The following is a 15,174-nucleotide window of genomic DNA, read 5'->3' as shown; positions in this document are numbered from 1 at the left end:
TGTTCTGACTTAATGCTTCCCGTTTCTTTCTGGCCTTCATTCAGCCAACAAGAGATGCCACTTGTACTGCCAGTCCAAAGAGACGGGCGATGTGGCTTACATGAAGCAACTAGTGCATGATGGAACACGATGCTCCTACAAGGACGCCTACAGTATCTGTGTGCGAGGAGAATGCGTGGTAAGAGTTCTCAAAGCCGTCAATTCCACTGCTATTACTATTATTGTTACTATTGTGCTATATTGGAAGGTTAAAACAAGAAAGGAATACCAATGTGTGTGTGTGTGTGTGTGTGTGTGCGTGTGTGTGCGTGTGTGTGCGTGTGCGTGCATGTGTGTGCATGTGTGTACTGTGTGCATGTGATTGTGTATGTTTCAAGATATATCGTAGAGAGAGAGAGAGTGACATTAATCTAAACTTTATTTTTCTGTGAACAGATTCACTATCTGTAAATAGAAAGTTGTGGCCAGTCAGTCTTTAACAATCCAATAATTGAATCCGTTTCATCCAACCGTCGATAGTGGGCACAGCTTGTTGAGGATATTACAAATCCATGGATAAACAAATGCCTCTCTGCTCCCTAACCAGGGTTCACTCTTCTTAACTGCATGATTTGGTTTGATTCCCAGAAAGTGGGCTGTGACAAAGAAATAGGCTCGAACAAAGTTGAAGACAAGTGTGGGGTTTGTGGAGGGGACAACTCTCACTGCCGCACGGTTAAAGGATCCTTCACCCGCACGCCCAAGAAAGCTGGTAAGGTCCCACATCACACAGCATTGAATTTTTATGTAATAATGACGGCGCTCATTGCTGTAGTATCAGAAAAAGAACTGCCAGCACTCTCAGAATAATGTCTTTCAGGTACTTTTATTCAGAGAGAGGTACCGCCAGGGTGTGCGTTATCTTGATCATTGACATGCCAGTGATGTGCAGGAACGAGGCCAAGCCGAGTTCCAAAAACTTTGCTGATGTGTTTTGATTACAGCAGGTGTGCTGTCATGCTCGTTGGAAGCACGGGTAGACATCTATTTCAACTAGTCTGATTGCTATGTCAGAACTACCTGTTCTGACCTATTGAATAAATACCTGAAGGACTGTTCCTTCAGGGCAGTTCTTTTTCTGATATTGAACTCTAGCCACGAACCTGGTAAAAAGTGGATAAACCAGTAGCTCCAATATAAATGTCTCTAGCCTTTGTTGCCTACAGGTCTCAGGTGCTTCGCTGCATAACAGCATCAGCAGAATACTGGAGTACTTTCTGTGTAAAATTCTGAGTGATCAAATTATTTAACTCCAATTTGTAACTATGAGAGTGTACAAATTCAACCATGCACAAGGCCCCATTTGTTTACGTTCGTACACTCTCAGCTCAAATTCACAAGTGGATAAATTAACACTAAATTAACAGTATTTGACAGTAGCTCTCTTTTTTTGCCTACTGTATTATAGTGAATTGACAGTGACAAAACACCCAAAATAATTATTGTCTGCAGACTTGAAATATCAGGGTGATCCTTCATATTGGCACGGTATCAGGATTAATACAAGGGTATGTATTAGGCCGTTATTGCCTCTGTTCTAGCAACTACATTGAATTTTGATTTCCCCAGATGCCTGAGAGACACACAGTTGAAATGAGAAAGCAACAAGACAGGCTCTAATAATAATAACGGCATGCCTGTGGATCTCTTGACGGATAGCCTTATCTGAACTGCACGCGTGAGGCCAGTAGGCCAAGAAGTAGCCTGCCCCAGGGGCCAGTAGACCAAGAAGTAGCCTTCCCCAGGGGCCAGTAGACCAAGAAGTAGCCTGCCCCAGGGGCCAGTAGGCCAAGAAGTAGCCTTCCCCAGGGGCCAGTAGGCCAAGAAGTAGCCTTCCCCAGGGGCCAGTAGGCCAAGAAGTAGTCTGCCCCAGGGGCCAGTAGGCCAAGAAGTAGCGGGTGCCGGCGAAAACAGCCAGTAGATCCTATATTGGCTCACCGATCTGAGCTGGATCGATTGGATCGCATGTCCCTGTGTGACATATTAGTATCATGGCTGGGGGATGTACTTTACTTGTACATCAAGCTGCCTCATGCTACAGAAACAGGAGATAGGCTCCTTCCTTACCTACATGCCTACCAACTTTCACCCTAGTCCGGCAGTCAGTCAGCAAGGGGATTCATGAATGTATAGACAATATTTAAGGCCAATAAAAAAGACTATACCAAATGTCCCACTTTAAACAAAAGAACCCTGTTGCCTGCTGGACTATCCTGCCATCCCTAGGCAATGTAAGCTCACGAGTCACAACGGGTCGCTACGCAGCAATGCATTGTACATCTTTTACATTGCCTGATCCAGAAAAGGTTGGGAACTACTACACGTACACTGGAGGCTGCTAATTTTACAATCATTCTTGTTATAGTGGTCAGTCCATTCAGCAGGAGATACAAATCAGTGTGCACATTGGAAAACCATTGAATGGAGAGATTAACTGTAGTATGTACGTACGTGTTTTGGAATTTGGATGGATTTCATAGTTGGAACTTGGAACACTTAATGAATTTCTCACGGCAAACTGTGCTCAAGTCATTTAGCTGTTCTCTGGATCCACACAGAACAGAGGGAAAATAAACATTCTCTCTTGGTTATGCTTTGTGGACTCGTACAAAGCTAACTGACTACTTGTGTCAAACTGAACACTTGGAGAGGGGTTATGTTTTTGGCTGATGTATCCTATTCTTAACATTAACTTTAAGCATGAAGTGTGTGTGATAACAAAGAGAATGATGGAAGTGTTTAATTACACCCCATACTGGTTTCATGATGCCATCTCTAAATCCCCTTTTCACTGATTATGGTCCACAGATACGGTAACAGAGAATTTTAATGCCAGCTGAAAGGTTTTTCAGTTTGAGACCATTATGGGGAAAAGGAGCTGGCATATTGCTCAGTTGTACTGCATGCCTTATTGCAACATGTAGATATGGTGCTCAAAGCATTTCATTTATAGGTTCTCCATAACAAACTCTTGAGTGTGTACAAACCCCAGAGTTACAGACCTGTAAGGGTTCATTTGGAACCCCCTCAAGGAACCCTGCGTGGTCCCTAGACCCCACTTTGAGAACCACTGATGAAGATTGATGTGTGAAGGCTTCAATTGTTACAGGATACACCTAGTTTAAACTGTGATTGACTCGCCATGGTTACTGCCCGTCTCTTCCTGTCTCTAACAATAATCACTCACCTTTTTTAACAGGAAAACAGTTAAGCAAGAGATGCCATAAAGACATCCCTATGTTGGAAAACACAATATGCAAGTATCCAGTGTTACTGAGCCTCTCACAGCGTCTTTTATGTCATAGTGTTCTCTGTTTGATTGATTGCTTGTAGTTTGGGCAGATTATTAGATGAATGACTAACACGCTCTAGAAACATTGGAATGAAGAACAACAGCTGTTCCTGTTTTCTTTTCCGTAGCACTGAGTTGTCCAAATATTATGTATTAGACATCATTGTCCAATCCCGTCTCTGGTCAATCATCCAATCAGCTTTGCTCTCATGACTACTGTGTGCTGTGTCATGAGTATGTTTTGTTTGTCTGTCACCAGTAACAGTCTTCAACGCTAGTGAGCAGCCCTGAGAGTTATTGCAGCTTTAGTGCTTGGGGACAAAATAATAGCGGGGTTAACAGAACTACAGCTCTGTGGCCCTCCATTGGTATAGTGTGATACCACGACTACAGACCTGCCAACCTTGGGATATTGCCAGGAGTACCACCATGCGCGCGCCAAAACATTGGGGGTCCCACTGTGAATTTGGGGGTCCCACATGCCTTTTTGGGGAAGGGGGGGGGGTGTTATGTTATAGAAAATGTCACACCAAAAATGTAGTACATTGCATTAATGGAGAATTATTATACTGTATGTAGGCTACTTGCTCAGACTGAGTTAACATAATAGTCTATCAATAAATATAAGTGCTTATGGGGGGGGGGTACTCAGGGACCGAGGGTGAGCGAGCCACTGGTCCCCCCGGAGACTCCCGGGCATGGGCGCTCTCGGCCGGGCAGAGGCCCCAGGGTGATGCCCCTGGTCCCTGCCTGGCTGTCAGTGTGTGCACCTGGGGAATGGAGGTCTGGTTCCAGGCAGGGGACCCAGGGGGAGGCCACTGGTCCATGCCTGGCTAAGTGTCTGGCCTTCACATGGAGGTCCTTGCCCAAGCGTCTGGAGACAGTAGCCAATAACATCACTTGAAAAAATTGTATTTGTGTGGTACCTGGCCTTACTACAGTCATGCGAGTGATATCAGGATTTGTTTTCGCACAATATCGCCATCGGAACGCTCGCTCTTTGCCTGTGTAGATGAGGTGTAAACTGTAAAATGCGTAAAATGTCCCTTCACTGTCGCTCGCTGGCTCCGTAATTTACTTTGGCAGTGTAACCAAATGGACCCGCTCGTTCAGACAAGACGGCTCGGTTCAATATATTTAACATTATTCCTGCTAGTGCTACTATATAATTTTTTCAGGAGCAAAATGAGTTCCTATGTCTTTGCAAAGGGTCTGTTGTTTGGTTTTTTCCACGGTTGCAGCCAAAATAAGTCGTGGTTCTGCCGATAAACATCAACGCTGATTGGCTGTCAGGACGCTATGCGCAGCAAACGTCACTTCAATTGGCTTTTCCAGCCAGCGGGACATTCCTAGAACTGTGGTGGGATCCATAATAACGCCTAGAATTGCGGTGGGATCCATAATAACGCTAATGGTAATGCGTAGTTGTCATTGTGCATTTTGTCAGATAAGAAGCTTATTGAGTATCCGTTATCAATAAGCTTTGGGCTTATCAAGCTTGTTATTGAGCATAGTGGCATAGTGGCCCGGTCATGTTTAAACAAATAAGACAAGATTAAGAAATAAATGCCAACCAGCGCTGTCCGGGTAAACACAATTATGCTTTTAAAGTGGAGGTACATATATGAACCAGTTTCTTTAAAGCTGCTATAAGCAATAATATGTCAAAATTGTAATGCCTTTTTCTTTTTTGTATTCAGACAGCCAGCAATGGGTAGAACGCTCCCAGAAAAGAATTAGTCTCTGTGGCACATCTAGGGGCCGCAATCTGCATTCAAAAATTTTCCTAGAAGCTTTGTCATTGGTCGATTTGCCTGTCTGCTTCCTGATTGGTTAGGTATTGCGACAGGGTTTTTTTTCCGACCAATGACAAAGCTTCTAGGAAAATCTTTGAATGCAGATTGCGGCCCCTAGATGTGTCACAGAGACTTCATTTTTTTGGGAGCGTTAAAAGGTCATTAAAATGTTGACATAATTATTATTGCTTATAGCAGCTTTAATGTTATTTTATTGGTAAAAAGGTCAATTGCCTTCTGTCTGTTAGAAAAGTACTGTATTTGAAGGCCATAGTAAAAGATACTGTTCTGATCAGAATTTATTGTCCACAAAATAATAGAAAATGCTCGATAGTGGGCTCGATAAGAACCCGGCTCGATAAGCCTGATCGATAAGGTGATCGTTATCAATGAAAATTAACCAGCTCCATCCCTATAGTGAGACCTAGAATTGCGTGGTTTCTATGCAAAATGTGTGCGGGTTGGCAGGTCTACAACTAACTTTGTAAAAAGTAAGAACACACTATGTACTGTACACATACATTTCTTTCGGTTTTAAGCACTGTGTGGGTGAATACCTTCACTAATGTGTCATCAAATGCTACAGTAATTTCTACCTACCTAAGTCCACCCGGTAGTTGTGAGGTTGGTTGCAATCATTGGCTATTCTCTCACAGATGAAAAATAGCCTGCTGTTTCTGCAATTTTGTCCAATTGCTGTTTTATCTTTGTGATACAGATCGTGCGCATCTGCCACTTTTGCACCTGTAGTTCACATCATGTGAACTCGGGGGAAAGAGTGCCGGCTGCCTTCATAATCACCCCAAGCGTCTCCCCAGTGCTTCCGCAGTAGGCGACAGTGGTTTGGTGTCTGCCTGTCAAAGCTAAATGGCAAGTAATAATGGCACTGTAGCTGATTGCCCGGCAAGTGCCAGAGCTTTGCCATTCAGCCTTGACTACACAATAATCAGTGTGCTTCAACTGTCCCACGCAATTTGATTTCCCTACGCTATACAAATGAGAAATGCCTCTGGGTGACATCGTTGTAAGTGTCAATGGCAGAAGCAAAATGTGCAAAAATAATAAAATAACTGGTTCATTCCATTTCAAGGGAAGACGAGAGGAGCCTTCTTCTTGCCCAAAGGAGCTCGAAATGTGTTTCTGAATGAAACCGAGGACTCTAGAAATGTACTTGGTGAGTCATGTAGGTTTGCAGCTGGTGGACATCCTTGGTAAAAGAAAAGGCAACTTTGCAGCTCTAGAGATCAGAAGTTGTCTACCATGCAACATTTGAAATATGGCTAAAGGCCTTCTCATTCTGTTCATATTTCATAGCATAATGTTATAAAATTGCTTAACCACTTAATCCCTACTCTTTTGACAGGGGTCCCCTACTTTCCCCCCCTTCGCCAGATCTCTTTGGTGAAAATAACAAATCTCCAAGCTCACAACGTGTCCCAATGCGATGTGTTGTGACATGGTAGATCTGCTATTTTTTCCCGAAACGTTCTCCCATTGTTATCAGAACAGTCACTTGCACATTTCAGTGGTTATATATGAATGAGGAACCTTTATGTCATGTTTCAATTCAACCATCTCTTCTAGGCTTCTGTGGCCAGGAGAGAACTGCTGTAAATATGCATATACAGTGATTCCCAACCTGTGGGCTGAGGCCCACTATGGGCCGCCGGGGTATTGCAAGTGTCTCCCAAATAATTGGCCACGTCGCACACAATGTGAACACATTTAAGCTTTCCAAGTGGTCAAGAATAGCTTGGGAACCACTGGCATATTCTGTATATACTGTATGCATTTTTGTTTTTGTTTTTCCAAGTCTTGCAGCTTTTGTAGAGCAAAGTGAAGAAAGCCTCTGGAGTATATGTGTGATGTCCACCTCTGCAAATGAGATGATAGCTGTTTGACGCTCACTCACATATCACTGTTATTATCTTTTCTAACTCTTGTTACTTCCGCTGCTGCTGCTGCTGCTGCTGCTGCACACGTGCAAAGGTTACCTTAAGATGTTTCTCATTCCACCTGGCGCTAGACATGTGATCATCCAAGAACATGAGGCCTCCCCTCAAATTCTTGGTAAGTGTGACTCTCTCTCTCATCTGATACTTAGTCATGCCAAGACACAAAAACACAAGCATATGCTGACTTGATGACCAAATTGCCCGTGCAGTCCTGGCCTTACCATCAATTAGATCCTCCTTGTCTAACAGTTCCGGGACAACAGCGCAGTTCCAGGTGCTTTACACAAACCATTAAGCAGTAAGACCCTTCCAGGAACCCTTCCATGAACAAAATTAGAACAGAACTTGTCTTGAACAACAGGTTGCCAATGCTGTGAAGTGCAATAAAGATACTAAAAGAGTAGTTGAGGAAGCATTCCCTCAGCTCATTAAACAGGCCTGCTAGAAGAAGTCATCCCATCATTTTAAACTGTGGATTGTGTGGAACACAGCAACATCCATTTAAATCTAGAAGCGAGAGTAGAGATAGTAGAGACAAAAGCTCAATGTATTTAGGAAATTATGTAAGGTTGTAAAACATCAAGAAGCATATATATATTTTTTTTAACTTTCTTATTGTCTCCAAGAGGCCGAAGGCATGGGGAGACAGTATGTTTTGCACTCCGTCCGTGAGTCCGTCGGTGTGTGAGCGTGTGTGTCCGTCCGTCTGTTACCAGCTAATCTCCGGCACTTTATCTAGGTTCTAATGCAACAAATTTAATGCAACAAATCAATGCATTTAATGTATTGATTAAACCCTTAATCCATACTTGTATCTTTTTTTGTGCTATTTTGGTAGTTTTGCTACTGCTTTAACAAAAACTAGATAAAGTGCCCCTCAGGGCACAGGTCTCCACCAGGCCAGGTCAGGTTGTGGCCTCCTGGTGGCGCTATAATAGGCCAATGTGAAAAGGGTGCCATTTCTTCTTACGCCTTGGATGGCAATTGGATGATTTGAGGCATTTTGTTCCAAAAATCTGTTTTGCAAAAATCCACCTGTTGGTGGCGCTATAACAGGCTAATGTGAAAAGGGTGGGATATATTCCTCAGCCTAGTAGGAAAGTCTGTGAAATATCTTACGTAAATTGCACGCTGCATTCATGATTTGAGGCTTTTTGTTCAAAACAGGACAATCCTGCAAACTTTGAAAGCCAGTTTTAGCCAATTAGGATGGAATATGAAATATCGGACAGATCCGTCTTGAACACATGACTATAGAGATACTGTGTAAAGATTTGCGGAATCTGGAGGAGTAATATCAAAAATCCTGGTGGCGCTATGACAGGGCGTCCTGTAAAAATTTGGAGCAGAGGTTCATCGTTGGCATCCAGGGAGTGTGTGTGCAAAATGTGGCATCGACCGGGTTAAATGGTGCGCCCCTAAAAGTATGTTTGACCCATGGCTCAACAGCAATAGTCACTGTCATTTGTTTGGGTTCATCCCTGCTGAACCTGATGTCTTTGGCATTTCTAGCAAATACATTTATGAGCAGAGCCCACTTAAATGTCTTCAATTAGATGTTACCCAGTTCTCGGAAGTGACAAAAGAGAAAGCGTAAAGCTCTATAAAGGGATGAGTTTGATGGTGAGGTCGGCCTATACCGTAGCAACATTAGCATGGTTCACATGAAGAATATTTAGCTGTCAAGTAAATCATGCAAATGCATTGTAGCATTTTTTCAAATGTCAAAAAGGATTAGTTTGACAAATTAAGCATCCCCATGACATTTTCCCTCACGACTGCACTGAATAATGTGTTCTTTTTTTGCCATGGGAAATGAGCTCACATTTCTAAAGTAAAACGGTTATAATATGTAATTGTTTCTTCCCTTCCCTGAGCTACTGATTCATTTCCAGTGTGGTAATTTTTTTATTCTGGATTTATCATCTTAAAATTGACTTGTCATCAGGGTATCATTGTAAATGTAGTCAGTGTATCTAGTAGGAGTATAATGATGAGTACTATAGACGAATAACAGTTTAAGTCCACACTAATTATCCATAATGTATACATGATGGATAAGGGGTCATCACAATTAGACCTTTTCGTGGAGGGGTCAGAATAAAATTTGGACTTAAACTGTTATTCATCTGAAACATGTAATTGTTAGGTTACGTAAAAGTCCCACTGGGAAGAGACCCCGGGCCAGCCAAGGAACAGATTGGGGGATTATATCTCCACACTAGCCTGGGAACTCCTTGGGATCACACAGAACAAAGTTGCTAATGTTGCTCTGGAAAGGGAATACTGAAAATCTCTGTTGGAACTGTTACCCCCGTGACCCAATTCTGGATAAGCGATTGAAGATGGATGGATGGTTAGCAATTTCATTTGTGGGGAAGTTAACTTCTGGAACTACAAAATACAACATTTTGAGCCATATAGCAACGAAAGGAAGAATTGTTTTAACCACTTAAACCCCAGTATTTCTTATTTGTTTTTAATCGCAAGCCCACAATCTATTTTGATTAACTACAAAATAGATTGTAGTTAATCTATTTTCACTATTTTAGCACGACACCATTATGCGACGCAGTATAGAATAGTGGTTAATCAGTTCAAAAGATTTTTTTTAAACATGCTAAAAAAGTAATTATCACAAAGAAAATAAGAGATTATTGCAGTCCTATTTACAAATATTAATTTAACTTGAGTGCAATATTCATATGTCCAATCAATATCATACTAGTTTCGGTATTTGTCCCATTATTACACTAGCCTGAGGTGACAGCAGGTCGCATTTACCATCATCCCTGATGATGTCATCCGACCAACACACGGGAAATGCACGATTCCATAGTATAAGGCAGCGGCATAACTATTGTTACACATGTAGTACTTCACATACCGTACACTTACTACATACCGCAGATAGCACATACCGTATCTGCTATCTGCAAATTGCACATGATTCAGTCCTGTAAGAAGAAGAGAGAGAGAGAGAGAGATGTGACCTCATCATAACCTATCATTTCTAACGTAACTTTTGCATACCTTGAATATTATGGAAAATTGGAAATAAATACCTATTGTCTTACTATGGAAAAGTTCAAATTTAATATGCAGTTACCGTACATGAAAAATGCATAAAACATTTATGGTTTGTTTTATCTCAGAGAACTCACCTAGAAAGGGGGATCTAATGAAAAGATGGAAAGGTCCAAACAAATGCCCACTTCTCATTCCATCTCATTCCTTTCACTGCGGCAGTATTAACTTCACAAGGCTTGATGAATGAAGTTTATATGAATAATATAATGCTATTTCCCACTTTGGAAACATTATTCATAGTGATATTTTCCACTCGGGGAAAAATGTACATTTGCACTTGTGCTTGGCAAGACCGTACAATTCAGCTTCTGGAAAGATCTTGTGCTGTAGTCGTGTATGTGTACACAGTACATACAGTAGTGTGTTAATTTAACCCTGAGCTCCAGTTTTGCACTCTCAGGAGTCAAATTAACACTACAACTTTGACTGTGTGCATGTAGCATCCATTTTACTCCATGTCACTACCATATCTTCCATGAAGTGACATATATGGATGACTAAATGCAAGACTTGTCTTGAAGTCTTGGCTGACTTGTCTGTCTATTTGCTGGGGTAAGTTTACCCTGTTAGAAAAAGTACTGTAAAGTTACCCTGCTGTTGTGATACTTTTAAACTTTCTCTTCAGCTGTCATTGTTAGAATTGAAACTCTTGCAAATTTGTCAGTGCCTCCTAACAAAATTTGATTACAGCAATCAAGAATCAGGCGACAGGGCATTACCTTCTGAATGGGAAAGGAGAGGAGGCCAAATCCAAAAGCTTCATCGACCTGGGAGTAGAGTGGGACTACATCATCGAAGACGATGTCGAGACTGTGCACACCGACGGACCTTTGCACGATGCTGTGGTGGTTTTGGTAAGGCCTATTGATTATTGAACATTTACAAAAAATCACACCCATGTGAACTGAGTGTTGCAACTCCGTGTAGGGGTCCCCGGAACTTCCAGACCCACCCTGGGTGCCGCCCGGTTCCAGCGAGCCGGCCCGCGTCCGAAAAGGTCGAGAAATTACACTATTACAGAGTTACTGTGTGGGGGAATTAGCAGACAACACACTCTCTCTCTCTCTCTCTCTCTCTCTCTCTCTCACGCACGCTCCACATTGTAATTAGCAGGCAACAGTGCAACGCTATCTCTCTCTCTGTTTCTAACAGCGCCACTTTTGCCCCTATTGGTACCCTAAACATAGGGATGGACATAGGGACATTGCTGTTCCTCAAAAAAGTAAAAATATAGATTGCTACTTTTACTGAAAATAATAAAAAAGAAAATATATATTTTAATTAAAAAAAAGATTTTTTATAATAATCTGAGTATTCGTGGAACAGCAGCAGGAGAGCGGCCAGATGGTGAGCTTGCTGACACCCCGGTGTGAAATGAATGATGATGGCTTCACTTGTAGCCTAGTGGTAGGCCTACATGCACGCTACTGTTGAGTGATCCAATCAGCTCAAAGCCAGATAGTTACCTCACCGAAATTGTGTGGCTGATATAGACACTGGAAACGTTGAATGGAAAGTGAGGTCTGAGGTGTGTGGCAACACAACCACTTTGAGAGTGCTTCAATTAGATGTTACCGAGTTCTCGGAAGTGACAAAAGAGAAAGCGTAAAGCTCTATAAAGGGATGAGTTTGACGGTGAATCAGAACTCCACTTAGCACACAAACGTGTAGCGCTTCAGTCCCCTCGTTCAAACAATAAGACAATAAAACAATAAGAATGTCTCAATCGAAGAGCAGGGAGACAAAATAGAATCGCCCCAGTTGGATACGTTATATTGTATTAACATACTCTACCATACAGATTGGACAAGTTGCATGGTGCCGCTTTAATGTTCAATGACACAGACTAGATGCTACAGTGTTTGCAATGTGTTAATTAAGTATTCAATCAATCAATTCTGAAATTCATAGACTAACAAATTCTCTAACGAGATAAACTACCTTCCTGCCTACATGTAGCTTCTACAATATACGGTACATAATCAATTTACACTCATAGCCAGGTGATGGGTACATTTGGAAGGAGTTGGAAGTGTCTGGGAGTATGGGGCTTTCACTTAGAAACGCCTCCCAGCTTTATATTATGATGAAGAGATTAAAAATGAGCAGACAAATTGGAACACTATTTTCTCTCTCCCGATTGGATAAAATTAGTATCCCAAACTGAAAATGTATCGTAATGCTTAATAGAGCACCAAAGTCCTGACGTCACTCACTCATCCCCTGGTTCACGGAAGTATTCTCTAAGGAGAATACCATTGGGTCATCTTGAAATTGTCTCATATAAGAATTGTGGTCCAAAAATAAACAAACTGTCTTGGCGATATTGTCGGTGAGGTGTCTCTGTACCGTTTACGACAGTCAGTCACTCATATTTGATACAGTCTGTTTCTAGCGAAAATGTAACTAATTCAGCAGCAGTAATATTAGTGTTTTCTCTCAGTCAGTTGCTTTTTCATATCCATATGAGTGTAACGGCCGGGATGATTTGTTTTTCAAACGCAGTTGTTATGAGGCGATCTAAAATCCCCCTATGGGGATTACAATGCAAATAAAAAGGTCAACCCGTGGACCTCTACCGATATTGACGTCGGACTTCAGTGCTATATTAGCATTAACAGGAACACAAGCAATGGCCCATGCCCGACTAGCAGTAATAACAAGACATGTGTGAATATTTAACCTGATGTCATTCTTATTGAAAACCACAAGTGCAGTGTTCTACATCAAAACACTGCATCTTCATGTCTGTGGAAATTAAACAAATTGTATGTTCATCTGCATCCATTTACAGTATTTTCATTTAACATTCTCATGCAAATCCTAATCGATTCTGTTCTGCTTTATGGTTTATAGATTATACCAAAGGACAATGAAACCAGGTCAACACTTATGTATAAGTACATCATCCATGAAGATTCGGTGCCAATCAACAACAACAATGTGATTCAGGAGGATACATATGAGTGGGCTCTGAAGAGCTGGTCCTCATGCTCCAAACCATGTGCTGGAGGTACAGTGTTTTTCTTGATATGAATGCATTTTACTTTGAATACAGCTATTCAAGCTACACAACACAAAGAAAAGAAAACACGCATTACATGATGTACGGACATGTGTCTTTTTATAATTGTGCCAGAAATCCTAATGATGCCGTATTTCTGTATGGTTGAGCATATTTTATGTTTAAAAATGTATTAGTACGCACTAAAATCACCATGTTTAATGTAGCAACATTTTTCATGTAATTTATTATGACAATAGACAGTAGGCCTAAATGTACTCAATTAGACCCCATGAGAGTGTACAAATGGGACCAAAGAACAATGACTTGGCTCGTTTTACCAAGCCTCTGATCTCTGCAAGATTTTTCCGACACACAGCTAAGTATAAATCAGGCATTACGACGCCATCATGGCTCACTAAAATATATTTTAGTCGACAAAATTAACTGTAGATTACTATATTTAGTTGACTAAAATCTTTTGATATTTAGTCACCTAAAACTAGAATAAAATTAAAACATTTCAGATGGCAAAAATGATTACGATTCGGTGCAGGTGTGAATGCAATCCGCAGTAAATAAAGGAAATTAAGCAAACAATGTGGCGGGTGAGGAGCTGAACACAGTTGGAGACGGAGAAGGCATATTTTACACAGCACAAAGATGTCCCGTTACCGTGGATAGACGTGGTCGAATGAGGAGACTGAAGCCCTGATCGAAATGAGGACGAGTAGGCCTACATTAATCAATTGCTTAAGAAAACACATAAACACTGCAGGGTAATAGTATTATAGCCTACAGAATATTCTGTCTGTCTGTCTGTCTGTCTGTCTGTCTGTCTGTCTGTCTGTCTGTGCGTGCCGTAAACATGGAGTGCTGTCACTGTGTGGGGACTGGGGAGTCTCGATAAACTTGTAAACATTTTGCGCTGCTGTCTGTTATATCAGTGCGCTCAGCGCTGTGCCTCCATGCCCAAAAGAACAGTGCGTGGCTGTGTGCGTATAGTGAGAGAGCGATAGAGAGAGCCCCCCCTCTCTGTGTCGTGCCGTGTGGGACTGGAACCCCCCCGGTCCAGTCCCAGACGGCACGACACATGCACGTTATGAGTATAATTCTATCACCATAGATTTCACTGTTTAGGCTAGTTTATGAATGGAACACATTGATAAAGGTCCCCCTGCTGCGTTTCCAATTGCTGCGGATGACAGTGTGAAGGCAAACCGCAGCAAATTAAATATGCAAGAATCCCAATTTCTCCACCCATACGCATCGAGTCTACCGAAGTATTAGGTGGGAATGTGACCTAAAACTAAATAGAATTTTATTCAAAAGACTAAAAAAACAAATCAAAATTTGCAGTCAAAATTAACACAGATGATGACTGATGCACACGTGCTTCAATTTGTTCCCTAGGGTTTCAGTACACCAAGTATGGATGCAGAAAGAAGGGCGACACCAAGATGGTTCAACGGGGGTACTGCGATGACAGCAAGAAGCCCAAGCCCATCCGAAGAATGTGTAACCTGCAGGACTGCACACATCCAGAGTGAGTAACTATTCCTTCCTTTGAGGAATGGGAACAGAAATGCTTCCAGTTTCACAGGATAATCCAGCCTCCATGTAGATCTGGCATTAAATTGCACCTCTGGTTTTTCACTTTAAAATCATAATATTTTATTCCCTCACAAAAAATGTTGCTCTTTTGCTCAGGAGGTGCTGCGGAAAGAGCTTTATATGGCTTTTTCACTTTTCAAAACAAACAAAGAGAGATCAGAGAGGTCGGAATCACCAGATCCATATTAATGGGAAATTGGAAAGCTTTCTCTGTGCCAAAAGCTGGCTGGTCCAATCAGTGCCCTCTTACAGGAATAAAGGCAGAATTGTGTGTAGGCACGATGAAAACAATATACTGACAGTAATATTTGCCATATATCCATCTTGCATTGAAACAGGGCTGTGTCTGAAGATTTGTAATGGTAATAGCCTAATGTAAATCAC

At 41.8% G+C, this 15,174-nt stretch overlaps 1 protein-coding gene across 2 annotated transcripts in view; it reads left to right on the top strand.

Annotated features, from left to right (window-relative positions):
- The window catches only part of adamts3 (ADAM metallopeptidase with thrombospondin type 1 motif, 3), a 177,578-nt gene that overhangs the window by 148,085 nt on the left and 14,319 nt on the right, over positions 1–15,174 (top strand). For both annotated transcript variants that reach the window (XM_080766756.1, XM_080766755.1), the window contains exons 14-19: positions 45–178; positions 628–751; positions 7,117–7,197; positions 10,863–11,026; positions 13,029–13,185; positions 14,590–14,722. In XM_080766756.1, the coding sequence (XP_080622882.1) occupies positions 45–178; positions 628–751; positions 7,117–7,197; positions 10,863–11,026; positions 13,029–13,185; positions 14,590–14,722 (793 nt within the window). The remainder of the gene's footprint in view (positions 1–44; positions 179–627; positions 752–7,116; positions 7,198–10,862; positions 11,027–13,028; positions 13,186–14,589; positions 14,723–15,174) is intronic.

The sequence above is a fragment of the Protomyctophum bolini genome, assembly GCF_963924005.1.
Source record: "Protomyctophum bolini genome assembly, chromosome: 6".
NCBI lineage: Eukaryota > Metazoa > Chordata > Actinopteri > Myctophiformes > Myctophidae > Protomyctophum > Protomyctophum bolini.
Note: the sequence above shows the minus strand (reverse complement) of the source record. Positions and strands in the feature narration are given on the sequence as shown.